General features: G+C 44.2%; 2 protein-coding genes across 2 annotated transcripts in view; both read left to right on the top strand.

Annotated features, from left to right (window-relative positions):
- Positions 1-15,519: 15,519 nt before the first annotated feature.
- On the top strand, positions 15,520-17,172 carry LOC310776210 (uncharacterized protein). Its single transcript, XM_083636396.1, has 3 exons — positions 15,520-15,565; positions 16,004-16,148; positions 16,298-17,172. The coding sequence occupies exons 1-3, from the start codon at positions 15,523-15,525 to the stop codon at positions 16,902-16,904; spliced, it is 795 nt and encodes a 264-aa protein (XP_083492522.1). The 5' UTR covers positions 15,520-15,522; the 3' UTR covers positions 16,905-17,172.
- A 2,301-nt stretch (positions 17,173-19,473) lies between these two features.
- The window catches only part of LOC310776609 (T-box transcription factor TBX1-B), a gene marked incomplete at both ends in the record, with an annotated part of 5,201 nt that continues 4,309 nt past the window's right edge, over positions 19,474-20,365 (top strand). Inside the window, 2 exons of the mRNA XM_083636786.1 lie at positions 19,474-19,501; positions 19,673-19,942. Of these exons, the coding sequence (XP_083492912.1) occupies positions 19,474-19,501; positions 19,673-19,942 (298 nt within the window). The remainder of the gene's footprint in view (positions 19,502-19,672; positions 19,943-20,365) is intronic.

Below are 20,365 nucleotides of genomic sequence, written 5' to 3'. Positions count from 1 at the left end.
CCCACAGCCAAGGAGCCAACCTGAGAAGCACACCTGCAGCCATCACATCAATCTCTCCCTCTCTGTGTCTCTTGCTCTCTCACACACATACAAACAAACACAAACACACACACACAAACACACAAACACACACACACACACACACACTATTTGATTGATGTGAGCATCGCATGTAGGCTACGTGCTGCGAGCAGTTCAGAGAGCACGGTGTTCTGTCCATGGCCTCTGAACAGAGAGGTAAACGTCAGCCACTCTAAACTATTTCACATTGATCCAGTCCCCTGCCCCCTGGCCATAATCACATGCAGGACACACGGCTGTAATACCAACAGGGGAAGGGGGGTGGGGGTGGGGGGGGGGGGGGGGGGGAGCGAGAGAGAGAGAGAGGGTCAGGGGGAAGAGAGAGGGGGGCAGAGGAGGAGAGACCAGGTTTAATTAAATATTTTCCTCCTAATGGATGGACACTATAGACAATATCCTACAGGTACACACACACACACACACACACACACACACACACACACACACACACACACACACACACACACACAGAGAGCACCCTCCTTTCATTTATGAGTTTGTTTAAGCGTGTGTCTTCTTCTTTACCTCTAATCTCCGGGCAGTTTAACGCTCGGCGAGCCTTTTGTCAGTTCTAATTGGTCCTGCTGGTTGGGGTTGCCTTGGAAACCAGTTTGGAAAGTGGTGGTTGGAGGTGTGCCAAAGGTGCAGATGAGATTGGCTTTAACGAGCTACTGTAGGCAACACCATACTGTAGAGGCAAAATAATGACAACATAGAGGCGATTACACTTCGTTTGATTCCAGGATCAAGAACAAGCAATCTTGATGAATATTAGTGTAAGATCCAGCTCTAATTAACTGCGTGAATTAGTATTTGGATTCAGTGAATCAACAGGCTACGGCAGGTCACATGTTGAACATGGAGCGCAAATCTTCACTTTGAGAATGGCCAAAATGCAAGTGGTCCAAAATGAAGTCGACTGTCAAGAGGAGGAGGATTTAGACGACATCATCTCTGGCAGAAAAGCCTGAGTTGACGGCTAATTTGCTACAGTGAGTGTGAGCACATAACAGGTCCCACACAGAACTAAATGTGTCCCCTGAGCTGTGGATAACAAGCCCCTGTCTGTCTCAGAGCCCCTGTCTGTCTCAGAGGCCCTGTTAGGGCAGGCACACACTAATGGCTCTTGCCTGGTGAGAAGTTTAATTGGAGAATGTTGACGAGACCCTGCAGTGTATGACGGGTTACAATATTAAATGTTTCTGCTATAACATGGAAGGACATTGTGCAGTGACACCTGGAGCTGTCAGAGCTTTGAAGGTGGAGGCTTAAGTTATTACCGAGCGATTATTAATAAATTAAGGTGAATATCAGTATACTATAGCATACCCTCTGAGCGCAATCCCCAAGTTTGAAGGCGATCAGAGCAACGGTGTGAGTTATGGTCATTTAAAATCTAAAACATTGTCGTAGCGCCCCCATATGGGTGCTGTTTCCCCCGCGCCAGTCTCATGCCAGACCTGTAATAAGTGTTTCAGCAAAGTTTGGAAGCGATCGGACATACATATACATGCACGCACGCCGCTATTAGCGCCGCTCACCAAACGTCTGCGAGCTGAGACTAGCATGCATACGGCTCTCCAATTATAGTAGTAGGATAGCTTCCTATTGGAATGCTATATGTATTGTAATGTAGTATCCTTCTAAGACGAATTATAGGAGTATCAAAGTTCATTTTAGTGTGATGATGAAGCACCATAATAATAGCAATTCCACACAAATTGAACTTGAGATGCGTTGGCTCACGCAATTTTCAAATGCTCACAACTACTCTCTCTACTAATCTCTGGAGCATTCGAAGATTGTGGATGAGATAGACTGGTTTGACAGACTAATGAAAGAGGGAATGTCTTGATTGTATAATTTAAAACATGAATATATCCAATTGATTTTTCATTTTTATCTTTCTAACTCTTGATACAAAAGTAAATTTGATAGTACATAGTACATAAATACCTCAGTACAAGTCTTATTCTACCTGTGTATTTCTACTTCCACTACTATATTGTGGACCTCTTCCACCACTGTCTACACACTGCACTAATACTACAAGGCAGAGGAAGACTATTTGCCCGTGGTTCTCTCAGACAGAGCTAATAATAAATATCATATCATGTGTCACTGAAATAAAAAACTGTATTCCTGTTGTGGGTGAAAGCTATGATATAATGTCTCGACGGGCTCTGAATCTTGAGGGAGTCTGTCAAGGTCAGTTTTGGTATTTGTGACGGCAATATAATGCTGAGTGTATGCCTGGTCACAGGCGTGGAGATGATCGGGAGAGGTGTGTGTAGTGGCACATCAGGACGAGAGTCGACTGTGTAAAGGGGGCAGCATGCAGGGTCATGGAAACAGAATAAAGCATGAGTATGAATAGATATATCGAGTAGATCCAGAGAGAGACACAGAGAAGATAGAGGTGTGAGAAGGTCAATCTCTTTCTTGTTAGTAGACCACACAGGCTGCTCATTCTAAGTGACTGAGAGCAAATTGAAGAAATTGGTCCGGCCAACCAGTGTGACACCCATCACGACACTGGTGCCATCCATCACGACACTCTGCAGAATGCAATTTAAATATAGATATCTATCTGATAATAATACTTGCTTACCGCCGTCGGGCTCTCCGCCTTCAGCTTCAGTTTCTGCCCAGAAATGGCATCATCACACCTTCTACAACAAAATGGAAAAACACACAAGACGTGACTATGCCCTGAAAAGGGCGTATTTGAGCGGAAAAATAGAGCAGACACATCTTTCCTCAGATCTTGTGTGTAACATCTTAATTATAAAAATAGGCAGGGACACGCACATCCAAAGCTAGGCCAAACTGGGCCTGGGTGCTGGATCAAAAGGGTACTCACAGTGAAAAAAGAACAATCCGCACACCAAAAGGAGCTCCCGTTAGGTTTTTTTTATTTTGCAAACAGCGTGACGTTTCGGGCCACACTGGCCCTTCCTCAAGACGCTTTCTGAAGTGGCAGAGAGACGCCGTCTTAAATACCCGTATCAATATACATGACATCACCAGGTGTCCAGCAATTAGTAATTAGAAAAGTTAAAATAAAGATGTACACACATAAGAGACATAGGTTATTCTAGACACAAATGTATAGATTCTAACAGTATATATATACAGTGTAGACAAATAGGACAAAAATAATTATTATACATGCCACCCAAAAGGGAGTAGTTTGTGGGCTCTGTTTTATAGTAAGTAGTTAAATAGAGTTTGGAAGAGGCCCAAAACAAATACAGATATGAATGCAAATACATCCCTGGAGGCGACTTCATTAACCACAACATACTGCATTTGCAGAAATGGGGACCTAGTCTATTAGTCTATTACTTAAAATAAATAGTAGAAAGTTTTTAAAAAATACAGAAATACCACTTATGTATAAGAGATCACCACTAGAGGGGAGAGAGAACAGTAGAGAGAAAGAGCATCACAATAGGGACATCCTAGTACCAGATTGGAGTATAAGATTACACCACCCTCTATAGAAAAGGTCTCATATCAAATTCCTCATTTAGGCCCAATGTATATATCCAGAATAATTCTCTTTGGAGTAGCAAGTTGTTAATGTCACCCCCTCTGCGTGGCAGTTTAAGAGACTCAATCCCAATGTATTTGAGAGTGGATACAGAATGTTTAGCAGAGGTAAAGTGGACAGCCACCGGGCTAGTTGTTACATTGTTTCTGATTGTGCTGCGGTGTTCAGAGATACGAGTTTTGAGTGATCTCAAAGACTTGCCTATATACGAAAGTCCACATGGACAATGCAGCATATAAATAACATTGACAGTGGAACATGATATAACACTTTTGATTTTATATTTTTTACCACTGTGGGGATGGTAAAAACAATTGGTTTTGTAGGTGAAATTACACTGTTGACACCGGCCACAAGGATAATTCCCAGAGGGGATCGAGCTGAGGAAATGAGCAGGTGGAATAGGTGGGAGGTCTGCCCTCACCAGCTCCTTTTGGTGTGCGGATTGTTTTTTTTTCACTAACATCTTAATTATCACAGTAAGTTACCACATACATGTGCTGTATACAGATGTCACAATGTGTACTGAATATCTACAGAACTAAAACATTACATACTGGACATCAATAGATTACCTAAATATTACCATTGCATTGAAAAGGTACAGCTAAAGCTGATGTTAGACAGTTACACCACAAGACTATGGACCCATTTCACAGCAACCCTTTTGGTGGTAAAAGCAGGAAGTAAAGCAGCTGTACGCCATTAATTATGCTTCCATAGACCCTTCTCACAGGGGCCATTTTGTGTTGAAAAGGCAGGGTAAACACAGGTGCAAGCAAAACACTAATGAGGGTTTCCAACTTCCATGATTGGAATTTGGACCTCTCATTAGTGTTTTGCTTGCACCTGTTTATTCTGCCTTTTCGACACAAAATGGCCCCCGTGAAAAGGGTCTATTCTGTTTAGACTTCCTGTGACAGGTGCCCTCATTAATGCTAATGATTACACCTGCGTTATTTCCTGCTTTACCACCTCAAAAGGTCGCTGTGAAATGAGCCTATTCCCCCGGTTTTAGCCACAATTCACAGTTGGACTGAGTCTGTCTTTGTCGGTCTACACTAGTCTGCTGCAGTTGTTGTGGGCAGTTGTGACTAGTTGGCATCAAAATCTTGACCAGTAATTTAACATGCTATGTTGTCACCTAGCACTTTCATAAAGTAAACAACTTTGGATACCAGAATGAAGTAAACATGACATGTAAAGTTACTTTAGACAAATATTAGCCAGCCTCGACGAGGCTAGAAAAATACAGCATTTCTCAAAACTGTAGGCCTAGCGTTAATTGGCTAATGTAGGCTACTGATAACAGGACCCTGGCCACATTTCCCCATGCGGTAAAGCTTCTATGATAACATATTGCAACTCAGTAAAGCAAATATTCAGCAAACATAAACATAGGATAGGCTACACTACATGCTAACAGTTTTCCATGGTCACGAGGCACTAAAAATAAGGTGGATAGGCTACTATTCCACAGACGACATGATGCGGTCAGCGTTGCACACGGTTACAACTTGGAGTGCACGAGGTTACTGTGGCTTCTTAGCTTAATCATCGTCAATTAACTTCATTTGATACACAAACATTTCCTGAGCACACACATACATTCACACATATTAACCGTCCATTATTATGAGGGATTCATTTCATACCTGAAAATGGAGTACAGTAGCCTATTTGAGCGAAAGAAGAGCACACAATTTACGTCAGGTGTGTATGTCTGAAGGGAGGAATTAAGCAAAGCTCTAGGCGCCCCCTGTTGGATTCTTGTGGTAACTACTAGCCTACTGCTAGTGTTTTTTTTTTACTGACCATAAACATAACCATGAAGTATTTATAACATAAAAATGCTTGCATTACAATATGATAAATCAATATGGGGAAAAAACATGTTCTTCTGCTACTCCAAAACCAAATATTATTCTGCTACTTCAGCTGACCCGTGTGTGTGTGTGTGTGTGTGTGTGTGTGTGTGTGTGTGTGTGTGTGTGTGTGTGTGTGTGTGTGTGTGTGTGTCCTAGGTTTGAGACTGAAGTGAAGTTGGGACAATCTGCCAGGCTGTAGGCCTACTTCACTGTCACACAGCCCTCTGTGGCCACATTTCCACCTACTGTAGCCTAAACTCCCCCAGTCTGCACATCCCCACCTAGCGGCCGCCGGCCTACTCACATTTCTCAACTGGTCAACGATGGAGCACGGTGCTATGAGTGCCTTTTGGCCTGTTTAAGCAACCAAGGCTAAAAGCCTGAGAGAGAACAAATGACATAGCAGCATTAGAGTAGTTTGCATGGTGATATATAATTATATGGCCTCCTCACTAGACCTATTCTGCTGTAATTAGTTTGCTATTCGACTCCTCTCTGTTGTGAAAATGTGACTAGGTGGGCTGTGCCAGAGACTTGAGGAGTCGACACTGTATCAATGTTTTCTATTGATGTAATTCCTACTGTTTGCCAACAGAGGTCTCAATCCCACTGCAAAATGCTGAGTAATTTGGAAGCAGAAAAGGCTTCATTCAGGGAAAAGGCAACACAACAAACCAAACCTTGGGAGAGGGAAACGTCCGACAAATACAAAACTAGACATTGGTAATCATCAACCTCAGAGGTCAGAACTAGAGGTACATAGCCTGTTTGCAAGAGGCTTGTTCTCCTTATTGTCACAATAGTGTGCATGGCACTGTGACATATATGGGCTGGGAGGCTGCACGTATGTCACCTGAATATTTCCATATAGCCGACACAGCCTATCAGCAAAAACACATCATCAGGCTAGATTGCGACTGTATTTCTTCAACAAAAGAGGCTGCCCCTGAGTCCTGACTCTCCAGTGAGCAGCAACGCCCTCTGGACAAGTGAAAGACGCAGACAGGGGGACAATCCCTTTGGTAGTAGACGCCACAACCACATGACATGTCCACCACAGCAAGCTGCAGGGCAAAGTGGAGAAGCCCCCACTGCTACTGCTGCTTTTTCTAGCAAAGAAAGAATTGAAACTAATTTAGAATATAATTGAACCAGAATGTAGATGTGAAGACAGTTTAGCAGGCAGCACGGGTTCACGGACTTCATGTTGAAGAGGTGCCAATACATGGCAAAGGGAAGAAAGTGAGATGTAATGAAGTGCTGTGCTGCAGGCCAGGGGATTTGAATTTAATGAGCCCTGTGATGTGATGTGGTGTGATGTGGCGCAGCAAAGGGGCCTTTTTTGTCTCCAGGACTTTATTCACAGCTGGGGCCTACATTAACATCATGTGCCTAACTGATTCCTTTGTCTGCTACTCTTTTTGTAATGCAGCCACGGTGTGATTTAAGTGGGAGATGAATGCAGTCTGCAGCACCTCTGTCGCTAGCGCCCGTGACAACGGTTGGCTACAGCAGTGGTTCCCAAAGGGCCCCTGGAGGACATGAGAGGACATGAGAAACACAATTTACCATGGTCGCTCCAAAAGATATCTTTGAATTTGTGTTTTTATGCTTTTATTCATTGAATAATATTATGTGGATTTCTGTCCTGACCTCTTTTAAAACAATGTATGGTTCTATTCACAAGAGGGCAGGAGAGAGCAGGACTGCAGTCAAGCCTGCATTTGGCAGCGGCTGCGTTGCTTTGGCACTGTGCAGCAGGACTGCTTCCAAATGATGAGAGGAGAGCCCTTTAGTCTACTTCCCTGACAAATACACACTGTAGTGGTGCACTGAAGTGAATGATTTTGGATTTTGAACCCGTTGGCCCGACATTTTGGACCAGAGAGAAAACGCAGCATGCTCTTCTTTCAATAGACATGCTGCTTTTTCTTACAGGTCATCAGAAATCCTTGGTAAGCAGCGTGCCTGGATTCATGTAAAATGTCTTTCTCTCATCTCTATTTGTTTTGGATCTGGTGTGGGTGGTTTGGTTCTAATGCCAGGGTGAATGACCCCAACATCTTGGGCAATGGTAGCTTTAGGACTACAAACAGGCCTTGGAACTGAGATGATCAATTCAACACCTACGCAGCAGCACACATATTACACACACACAGCATGATGCACCACTTGTATGTTTCGTTTGTGAATCCATTGGAGAGAAGTGGAAAACAACAGCTTATAGGCTACATGTGAAATTATTATTTTTTAAATCCTCATCATCTCTGGTGTGCTGAACAATTCTGCCCTCTGAAGTGTGAACCCCACACTGTTATAAGAGGGTGTCTTGAAACAACCTGAATTTATTTGTTTGTTTGTTTGTTCTTTTTGGAATCAGGAATAGCAATACAGCCAAGCTGGGGTTTGCATCATTAAACGGTGCGCTCAGCACTTTATCTCGGCTGCAGCCTTTCAGAACAGGAAATAACTAGAGAGACTCATAAACTTGGAAGATAACGTTCCCTATCAGTGGACAGAATGACAACCTCACAGCATGTTGGTTGGCACAGAAGTTGCCACAAGGGTGTCCTCGTCATTCCCTGATTGGTGTTTGTCAGTGTGAGAGCGGGTGCTTGCACATTGTCTTGTCCTGATTTTTTTTAACAGTATTTCTGTGTTTCATTTTGCTCATCCACGCATTGCCATTTAGGTTATCTGAGTTCAGGATCTACCCTCTTTTCCCCCCTTTACTGTCAAGCTGTAACACCCACAGGGCGACACAACCTACAGTAACACTCTATAACCAAATATCTGTATTAAGGCAGAAGCGACCTCAACAGACGTGTGTGTGTGTGTGTGTGTGTGTGTGTGTGTGTGTGTGTGTGTGTGTGAGAGAGAGAGAGAGAGAGTGAGAGAGAGAGAGAGAGAGAGAGAGAGAGAGAGAGTGAGAGAGCTGCACACTGTTGCTTACAGCTGAGATAACCTCCCCTGCTGGTTGCGATCAGTGCTCCATCATGGAGGCAGCTGCAGCAATGACGTGACCTTTTGACCCTCAGCCAGGGCCTGGTCAAATGCTGGATTTACTGATTAAATATTTATCAGCTCCAGGCAATTACCCCACATCTGTCTGGCTATTTGATGGTCGCTGACTTACTGGCTGTTGATCATCTCCAAAAGAAATGCCTTCAGTCAATAGCATTATGCGTTTGCCTGGATATCGCTTAACCTGGCCTACATACTTTGTATGGGAGATAGCTTTGAAATAGCCAGGATTGGCTTGGCAATTGGATTGGAAAGTATTGTCTTAGATTACTGATTAATGCTTGTAATTATCTAAGGCTGATGCTACAAGGCCAACGATGTAGATTTAAGATAAAAAAAATTAAACCAGACAGCTTTGAAATAGCCAGGATTGGTTTAGGAATTGGATTGGAAAGTATTGCCTTAGATTACTGATTAATGCTTGTAATTATCTAAGGCTGATGCTACAAGGCCAACGATGTAGATTTAAGATAAAAAATTAAACCAGACTGACAAACCTGTCTTTAATGAGATAAAAACAAACTTCTCACGAACAAGTCCATATGAGGACCGCACACTCCAAAAAAACATCACAAACACCACACTGAGTGAATCAATGTTCAGACTAGGAGGCCAAATCTGATTTGTGAACTTTAGTGACCAATTAATGACTTTATCCAGATTGGTTTTATGAGTCTGGACGCTCCAAGTCTGATTTGTGTCACTTGTCCCAAACCACATATGAAGGTAGTTTCCAATTTGCTTTCGACTGATGTGACTTCAGTGCGGACATGCAGATCCACCAAATCTGATTTGAACGTCACTCGCAACTCGTCATCAAATGCTTCTGCGCAGAAAAACCACGTCACCAACGTACGTATTTACTGACACCCACGTCGTTAGCATAGCAACCCATGCAGATAGGCTGTTTAGGTCTGGACACACAGATCCGACTTGAGAATCAGATTTGTGGCAGTGCGGACACACTCCCAAATCAGATTTGGGAAACCAATCAAGATAATGACGATTAATGACTTTATCAGCAAATCAGATTTGCCTGTAATGTGAACATGGCCTTTGAGAGCTAGCTCTCGGCATATATATGGAGGAACCCCCAGGTAAGCACGGGGAGAACATGCAAACTCCACACAGAAATGCCCTTTTCAGAGATAGCCTACCCCAGGTAGGCTATCTCTGAAATATATGAAATAATATGAAATATTATATGAAATAATATGAAATAATGAATAGCCTACCTGGGCACCAGGCACCAAAGGGCACGGGGGGAACATACAATGGCCACAGCGACCCATGGCGGGAATCAAACCCAAGACCTTCTTGCTGTGAGGCGACAATGCTACCACTGCACCACCGTGCCCCCAAAACTTTATTGTGATCATGAGAGTCCTCAGCTGAGAATTTCTGATATCTCATATTTCTATACTTTTTTTTACACTACTTGAACACGTCCCTTATAGTAATTAACATTTAATTGTTATCTTTAGGGCCTTGTGATACCAGCAAACTGTAGTCCTTATCTTTAGTCTGATGAAGAGCAGTTAGTGCTCGAAACTCATGATAAATGAGTGGACATTGGAGCCCTGCAGTGTGCGAGATGTTTACTTGTTAATTTCATGATTTACTCACTTTGGGCTCAGCACCTGCCCTCGTTGATTTGGATTGTGTGTTTATATATATCCTCCATACTGTAGAAACCAGCAACCTTAGCAACTGTCCCGCCGGACACGTTGATAACAATGTTAACGTCCCGTTGATAACAATTATGATGGCAGTAATCTAGATAGACAGCTCAGCGTAGATGCAGAATCAACCTGGTTCAATGAGGGCAGTCTCAAAGGTTGCTGTTCCAGATAAGAGTAATTTCTCTGACGAGGCTTGTCCCTGTGTTACTCCTGGTCACCAGCTATACATTCAGGCTGATTATGTAGAAACCTCTTATCTCACAGACAAAGACTAGCACAGGCCACGGGCCATGTGCTGCACTTCCATGTAGCCTACAGTAGTAGCCCCACTTTGCTTGTTGGTGTGTGTAGTGTTGAATCTGGAGTTTGCACAGTAGCCTACAGTATGTTTCCTGAAGACAAGGAGACACCTCGTCTATAGCTTGCTTGGCTAAGTTGGCCTACATGTTTCCTGAAGACTAAGGAGACCATGTCTACTCTATACTAGCTCGCTTGGCTAAGTTAGACACAGACACAGTTTGAGTCCTCAGCTGGAAATTCAGATAACCACCAAATGGCTGGATGTTACCTTGAATGCTTCCACTGTTAGCTTTTCAAAGCCCCTGTTGTATCTTTTAAGCCTGGTGTCTTACAGCCAAATGGTTAGAACGTAGAGGTGGTTCATGGTTCATATCAATATCCCAGCAGGCGTTGATAGGCTGGTCTATTAGGTGACTGTTTTGTCACCCCTCTGTCTGCAAGGCTTCGTAAAGCTCAGCCTGGCTCGTCAGCAACAGGATGGGAGGGGTCATAAAAGAATACAATTAACACCAGAAGACACAGCGTGAAATAATGAATACAAAATGGAAAGGAAAAAGGCAAATTGGAGAAAGAGTAAAATGCTATTTGGCTTCTGAATAGGTATAGCCTACAGAGGAATTGTTTAACAGATGTGGGAAAATATTCTGCCATCTTACTTGAACATACGTAACTTATGTTTATGTTATGCATTTTAATTGTCGCTCGATTAAAGTGGATTTGTTTTTTAATTTGTCTTGAGTACTTTTTTTCATATAAAGCCTCATGCATGTACTGCATGTGGAAGATTCGAAGTCGGAATTGCCATGCATCGTGTCCTGCAAATATGTTGCATAAGGTAGGCCATGCACTAAGCATGTTGCAATCACACAATGCAGGTATGGATCATGTTAGGATGTGACGCGAGCAAAAGCATGATTATGCAAGGAAGGAACGCAGACCAATCTCTCCCTTTCTATTGATTAACATTGTCGCTGACCATTGACCACAATGATTAACCCTGTATTGCACTATTAGACGAGCTTTCACTCTGCTGGCTGCTGAGGTCTGACAGAGCAGACGAGGCAGCGCTTCCTGCTCATCTCTCCTGCTTCACCTATCAGTATGTGCGGATGCTTGTGCAGAATGATTTCTACAGCACACTGACAGAGATGGGTTGATACTGTAAAATAAATAATATGTCTGTGTTTCCCCAAAATGTCAGGAAAATAGTTAATCATAAAAATTGCCCGGTTTACAGTCTGGTTATGACTAGAATGTAGGGTTGTCACGATACTAGAATTTTTAATTTCGATACCGATACCCAGGAAAATATCGATACTCAATACTATTTTCGACACCGGCGGGTGGGGCGGTTATGACAACATATCAAGAGCCATAAAAAAAAAAAAAAGATGGGTGGACAGACAGACGCGCACTTCTCCATAATCTATGCCCGATAATAACTCATTAAAACTTACACAGCAGATTACCCCTGCTGTATCATCAGCCAATCAGAACAGTTTTAGATTGTTGAAGCAACAGATACCCACAAATGATGGGGGGGAGGGGGATCTGAGTTTGTTTGATTTTTAATTAAGAGAAGGCACTGTTGGTATCGATACCTGTTACAAATGAGTATTGTATCTTTTTATTTTATTTTAATGTATTTATTTACCCCCCCCCCCCCCCCCCCCCCCCCCCCACCCACCCCCATTTTCTCCCAATTGTACTTGGCCAATTTCCCCCCCTGCTGCCTTGGTTGCTGCTCCACCCTCTGCCGATCTGGGGAGAGCAGTAGACTAGCACCATGCTTCCTCTCACACATGTAGATTTGCTAGCCGCTTCTTTTCACATGACAGCGGGGAGCTTCACCGGCAGGACGTAGCACATGGGAGAATCACGCTATTCCCACGAATCCCAACAGGTCTCTTCCGCCCCGAACAGGCGCCCCGACCGACCAGAGGAGGCGCTAGTGCAGCGACCAGAACACATAGTATAGTATTTATAGTATACACATAATTACAAACTATTGTAAGGACATTCCTATCCTTCAACTGACATGGAGGCACGGTGACAAAGTCCACTGGTGACAAGACAAACAGCAGCATGGCACAAAGCACCACCCTTTGACCTATTAATCACCATAGCATACGCGTGTGCATGCACACACACACACACACACACACACACACACACACACACACACACACACACACACACACACACACACACGCACACAGGTCAGCCTTGATACACTGTTCTTTCTAGATTTCAGATACATTATGTGTTAAATGGTACACTTTGTGATGTGCTATCTAGAATTCAATGACTGGGGATTGAATGTGATTAAACATAGCCGATTGCATCAAACTGCACTCTAGTCTCTACATGTTTGCTTTTGTTTGTTTTTGTTGGCAACATTTTTTAGGAGCAAACTCTTCTCTTAAAGTCCCACACACTCAAATCACTGGGGATGAACCTAAACCCGTTTCTCTATAGCTCTGAAATATGAGCCTTACAAATCAGACACATATTATGAAATTAAACCACTTGAAGATTTGAGTTTGAAGATATTGTTCATTGTCAATCTTATTTGGCACATGAAGTGTTATGTAAACTTGAAGTAAACTTGAACATGCTCTTATGACATCACTTCCGAAATGCCTATGACATCACTTCCGGGACGCAGAGCCCACTTGCTCCCTTTCACTTATTATTATGAATGAATGAATGAATGAATTGGTCTAATGGGAATGGGACCCCATCACCTGGCATTGCTCTAATCCAGGCGTGTCAAATCCAGTTAAGTTCACACCACATGTGTCCCAATTTGGTCTCAAGTGGGCCACACAAAGAAAATCACTAATAACCTATAAATCTTTAGTGTAAAATAATTACAGGTACATCACATTGTCACGGGTTATCTCAGTTACCATCAAACAAATGATCAAATCTACTGTCTTCTCTATAGTCAAGTGTAGTCAAAATAGTTTCCCATTTTCTGATGAATACAGAAAACATGAATAAGCTACTTCATATTTAAATTGCTCCTAAAACCTGGTGGCTACCTTAGCCTTCACAAGTACATCCCATCGGATCGAAGGACTTCTCAGTGCAATTTGTACACTTTCAAAGTCATCCTGTGGGCCTGATGGATTTGGCGGGCTGGTTCTGGCCCCCGGGCCGTATATTTGACACCCCTGTTCTAATCACAGAGTAACAGGAGTGGACGAGCCACAAAGGAGCTTAATGAAAATATATTGCGACATGCACTTGGTTTCCAGAAATAAAGCATAAAGAGTTTTCAAACTTCTAACTTTCTATTTATAATTTTGCACCTCGCTTCAATTTTCCTACACACACTCACGGCTCTCGTCCTGTTAGAAAGATAGCATTTTAGCTAAGAAGCAGGCAACAGCCCTGCATCCAGTTCTCCCCCCCCCCCGCTCTACTTTTGTCATCCTCTCTCCTCTCGGCCATATTGTCACGTGTCTCCCTTTGAGTGTCTTCCTGGCTCCCTCTTCACGCCATGTTGCAAATTAGTTTCTGTCTCCTCTTTCATGTCTTCAACAACAGGGGGAGACGGCTCAGCCACGGGACAGGTGAGAATAGGCCCACACACACACACACACACACACACACACACACACACACACACACACACACACACACACACACACACACACACACACACACACACACACACACACACACACACACACACACACACACACACACACACACACACACCTTCCCATCCCCATAATGGGACTCCATGTCATCCTCATGAAACAGCTGCTACGGGAGAGAATTGTGAGAGATTTCACACTAATACAAATTTACAAAAAGTTGGAAGCTCCGTGAATGTCTGTGCACACTCGCTCCACACATAAGACTTTTGGTAAGACTTCCATATTTGTGCATTTATGAACACTGTGTGTGTGTGTGTGTGTGTGTGTGTGTGTGTGTGTGTGTGTGTGTGTGTGTGTGTGTGTGTGCGTGTGTGTGTCCTCCGCAGTGTGCTGACACTCATCGAATACTCTCCTCCCCGCAAGTTGACCATTGAACCCTCAACCCAGTCCCCTGCTGAGGGAGCTGGCTGGGGGGTGAGGTCCACCTCCACGGAGACACCCGGCCTCTCATCCCTCCTCCCCCCTCCTTCCCCTCAGGACTCAGCGCTCACAGAGCCAGTATAAAAAGTCTGCTCCGCCTGCAGCTTTTCAGTCTCAAGACCAACCACCACCACCAGGTAAGACAAGCCAACTGCTGAAGCTCCACATGTATAGCTGGGACTTTGGATACACAATAGGGAGTCGGTGCAGAATAACTTGGTGGAACTTTCTTTCTGGTGAAAAAAAATATATTTGGGGAAACATTTTTTGAACTGCCAGTGAGGTTTCTGCATTTCCTTCCACCTTTTCTCTCAGTTTTCACGAAGTTGTGGTTTCGACGGAAAGTGGGAAAAGTTGAAGATTTCACGTTGAAATCTAATTTAGAGTGAATGTTTCTGTTGCTGTGGTGATATTTTCAGCAGTAACTTTCAGGAGAGGACAGCGTAAAAACGACTTTTAAAGACCAACGCCTCTGGATGTTGAAACTGTCTTGGAGTGCAGAGAGCTGAACAGCTATGTGTCCTAAAGTAGCCTACATATTATGGATGAGGTAGCAGCCCAGAGCCAATCTGCATAACTTTATAGCCGGTCCTATAATCTGCCCAGATTATAGCTTCTTTTAATAGGCTGTCAGATGCCTGGCAGTGAACTCTAGGCATGAGTGTGTAGGTCTGACTTATGTGTTAAAGTTCTTATGCCTGCTTATCTGGTCTTTACATTACTTTAGCTGGGGATGGGGGGGGGGGGGATTCAAGAGCTATTGCATTACTGGATTTAACTTTGTTTTTCAAACTCCGTTTCTGTTCCGTCCCTTGTGTGTAGTCTGAGTGTGTTCTCATCAAACTGCTTTTTTTAATGACACATTGTGAGTCTATATTCACGACCCGCTCTCCCTCCTGTTTGCTCCTCAGACCACCACCATGAAATTCGCTACTCTCGCTCTCGCCCTCCTGCTGGCCGTCGGTGAGTACTGCAGCCCCTGTTCCCTGCCTTTCCACTGAGAGAAATGCTTTAGTCTCAACATCCATGAAACCATCTGCAGTTTTGCCAAGACTGTAGTAAATCAGTAGTTCATTCTATGCCAAGTGCTGTTTTACTACTGTCTTCAAGTGCTGTTTTACTACTCTCTTCACATCGAATGCTGGCTATGTCAGCACTTGAGATAGCCAGCATTTATATGTCACATCTGATTTACTAAAGTCTTGACAAAACTGCTGGTTTTGGTTTTGCCAAGACAGTAGTAAATCAACACTAGAATACTATGTCAAGTGCTAACCTAGCCAGCATTCTATGTCAAGTGTTGATTTCCTACTGTCTTGGCATAGAATGCTAGCTGCTGCTCTGTGCGTCCTCGTCCTCACCGCTTGTCTCTCTCCCTGCTCGTCTCTCCTCCCTCTCCAGGCTCCCATGCCGCCTCTCTCCAGGCTGATGCCCCATCCCAGCTGGACCACATCAGGTCCGCTGTGAGCATGTACCTCTCCCAAGTGAAGGACAGTGCCAGCAAAGCCCTGGACAGCCTTGATGACACAGAGTACAGTGCATACAAGTAAGCCTCTCTGTTATTCCCACTTTCATTCTCTTCTGATTAACTGATATTTTGCTCTTAGTTCATTCAGTCATTGGCTTTTGTTTGTAGACGGGCTTTTCTCAAGCTCACCACTTTGGTTTTGTTCTCGCCCCTCCTCCCTCTCGCAGGACCCAGCTGTCAGGGAGCCTGGACAACCTTCAGACTCAGGTCCAGACCCTGCAGGCCGCCGCTGCCCCCTACACCGACGCCTTCGTCGCACAGGTCATGGAAGCCACCACCGCCGTGCGTGCCTCCATCATGACCGACGTCGACCAGCTGCGCGCCGACCTGGAGCCCAAGCGCGCCGCCCTGAAGGCCGTCATCGAGAAGCACATCGCAGAGTACAAAGCCCAGATGGACCCCATCATCACCGAGTACACCGCCAAGCACAAGGCTGAGATGGACGCCCTGAAGGTCAAGCTGGAGCCCATGGTGGAGGAGCTGCGCGCCAAGATCGCCCACAACGTGGAGGAGACCAAGACCGCCCTGATGCCCATCGTGGAGACCGTGCGCGCCAAGATGACCGAGCGCCTGGAGGGCCTGAAGGAGATGGCTTCCCCCTACGTGGAGGAGTACAAGGAGCAGCTGACCAAGGCCTTCGCCGAGGTGAAGGAGAAGGCTCACAACCTGAACGCCGAGGAGCTCCAGGGCCAGGTCGCCCCCCACCTCGCCACCCTCAAGGAGAAGCTCACCTCTATCTACGAGACCCTCAGCGCTTCCCTCAACAAACAATAAACTCTCTCTACCCTCTTCCTGTAACTAACCTCACCTTCCTGTCTCTACCTGCTTCCATTCCACCCTTCTTTACCATTCCTCCTCTCTTCACACACACACACACACACACACACACATACACACCACCTCCCGAATATGAAGCCAAGGCCTAACTGATGCACTTTCTCTGCAACAAGATGGCGGGACTCTTGCTCTCTCACACACCTCACTTTGTGCGCGCCTGCTCAAGCACACGCAAGCACAAGACATACACGGACACATACATACTCAAACACACTCACATGTGCTTTAACATGCAAGTCATGTACCAACTGCTTCTGTTTTGTGTAGGAAATGTATGTGACTGAAACTGTGTAATGCTGCTTGTCTGAGTCTGAAACTGTGCTTCAGCCAATACAGCTCAATAAACATCTGACTGTTTCATACTACTCCACTGTCTGACTCTTCACTTGGCAGATTTACAGATCTCTCTTTTTCCCCCACATAGTTGGAGTAGGCTATTTGTCTGTACGTTTATTTTTAACGGGTTAGGTTTGAACAACACAACACTGTAATCTTGACATTTCCACATTGCCCTTAATAGCATCATTTGCATTGCAATTTGCAAGTCAAAATAAGAAAAGTCAATGTTAATATTTGGAGAACAGTCTGCAAAATGATACGAAATAGTTACATCTCGACTGACATCATCATCACTATGACACCAAATAAATAAGTGACAATGGTTACAATGTTTTCTTTTATCTTGAAACAAAGGCCATATTAAGACCAGTGTTGGGCAAGTTACTTTCAAAATGTAATATACTAGTTACTGTCACTTGAAAGTAATAAGTATTACTGTCTGTGTAGAGTAACTCATTACTTATTACACTACATTTACCCCCAACACTGATTAAGACACATAGTAAAGGTTCCCAACCAATGTTTAAATTTTTTAACTATGCTATCAAAAATGAATTATGCAGTCCTAAAACAAAACCATTCATGTTAGCGGTCAGGAATGTCACACTATACATTCAGGCGTACTGGAGTGTTTTTGGCCTTTAAGGTCATATCATGCAGAGAGCCTTTTGTATGGGCATGATGGATCACACGATGAATTGGAGAAACGCTATATTAATACAATCTGTTATATTCAAACAGAGCATCTGATGACAGGTGAGATCTTTCTGCCTGTGGTCCTGAAGCTGTGATTAATGAGTCGATCAAGGGAGAGACAAGCCTATTGACAAGCTGGAGTCTAGTTGTGTTTTATTAGGGAGAAGCCTTGTTCTCTGCTTTGGATCCCTCAGGCTGGAACCCCTCAACACCACCCCATCAGAGCCACACACACGCACGCACGCACGCACGCACGCACGCACGCACACACACACACACACACACACACACACACACACACACACACACACACACACACACACACACACACACACACACACACACACACACACACGTACACATACACATACACACACACACACACACACACACACACACACACACACACACACACACACACACACCCCATCAGAGCCACACACACACACACACCCCATCAGAGCCACACACACACACGCACGCACGCATGCACGCGCACACACACACACGCACACACACACACGCACACGCACACACACACACACACACACACACACACACACACACACACACACACACACACACACACACACACACACACACACACACACACACACACACACACACACACGTATACCAGTGTTGGGCAAGTTACTTTCAAAATGTAATATACTACATATTCCTAGTTACTTTCATTTGAAAGTAATAAGTTACCTTACAATATTACTGTCTGTGTAGAGTAACTAATTACTCATTACACTACTTTTGCATTACTTTCACCAAGATAACTGCAGTAGCAGAACGACATCGCCGCCCCGGAAACATCCCCGAAAAATAATTTAAACAGTCTTGAAATGTAAATTGTCCAAAATTCTAAATGTTATCCCTTTCCTTTGTTATTGTCATCTATAGTGTTTATATTACTGTTATATTACTGAGTTACTGCTAAAAGTAATATATTACATGTAATATGTTACACAATGACATTCTTCAAGTTACCAAAATCATATCCCATTTGTGTCTTACTTACTTATTCATTCTTACTTTGAACAGTATGCACTATTAAGCATTGAATGTAAGGATGCAAGGTTTCCACCTAACACACACACACACACACACACACACACATACACACAATCCAGAGAGATCGCAGATATCCTGCAAAAAGCGGACAGCATGCAGGTGCAGTCAGTAATTAGGGAATAACTGACTCTCCAATTAGAACGGTGTTGAAACTGTGATCCAGGAAAAATGGCCTATGAATAATAAAAGCAGCTTGTTGCCACCCACATCTGTCCACACCCAGTAACACTGGGCTGATTAGGATGTTATTAATGTCCCACTGGTTGGACAAGACAAGCCCCCCTTTAGGCTTTAGGCTAAATAATACTAGCAGATCCATTGCACGCAGGCATTTCTAAATGTTCCATACATGTGATTAGTGCATGTCAATGGCTCTATGAGTATTGTAATGGATGAGGCGGGCATGGCGGTCCCCAGTGAGAGTCTCAGAGTGTATAAAACCTGCTGCTTCCTGGACACACACTACTGCTACTCCTGAACCGTGCACCACGCCGACACTGGATTGGAGGGAACAATATGAGAAGATTTTCACCTTGATTTCAGCTGCATAGACGCGGTGTGTTTTCGGCTCTCCTCTGGTCTCGGAGTGCTGCTGACAGGAGCTGTTGGTGGTGGTGGTCAAGAGCTGTTAGCTGTGGTCAGGAGCTGTTGGCTGTGGTCAGGAGCTGTTGGCTGTGCTCAGGAGCTGTTGGCTGTGGTCAGGAGCTGTTACCTGTGGTCAGGAGCTGTTGGTTGTGGTCCGGAGCTGTTGGCTGTGGTCAGGAGCTGTTGGCTGTGGTCAGGAGCTGTTGGCTGTGGTCAGGAGCTGTTGGTTGTGGTCCGGAGCTGTTGGCTGTGGTCAGGAGCTGTTGGCTGTGGTCAGGAGTTGAAGTTGACTTGAGTGGAAAAAGCAGAAAAAGAGACAAAAGAGAACATTAATTAGTCTTATTCATCTCGCTGGTTGTCAGGAGACCCAGGCCGACACAGGCATGGACAGTAAGTATCTTGTCACTTTGATTTTACTTCTCTGTTGCCACTGACCTTTGAATTGAGAGAAAATCTGCATTCTGGTGTTAGTGAATAAGGATAGAAGACAGAGAAAGGAAACTATTCATAGCAACAATACAGTCACAGAAATACTGGAAAAACAATAAGGCCTGAAATGATTTTAAGTTAGTTGTACATTTTGGTGATAATAAGGAATTGAAGCGTATTCCTCTGTTGCACTCATTGTGAGTTGCTCTGGATAAGATTGTCGACTATGTAAAATAGAAATGTAATTTTTTTCTTTAATTTGAATG

Source organism: Poromitra crassiceps (genome assembly GCF_964638095.1).
Source record: "Poromitra crassiceps genome assembly, chromosome: 5".
NCBI classification, from domain to species: domain Eukaryota; kingdom Metazoa; phylum Chordata; class Actinopteri; order Beryciformes; family Melamphaidae; genus Poromitra; species Poromitra crassiceps.
This window is presented reverse-complemented; position numbering and strand designations above follow the sequence as displayed.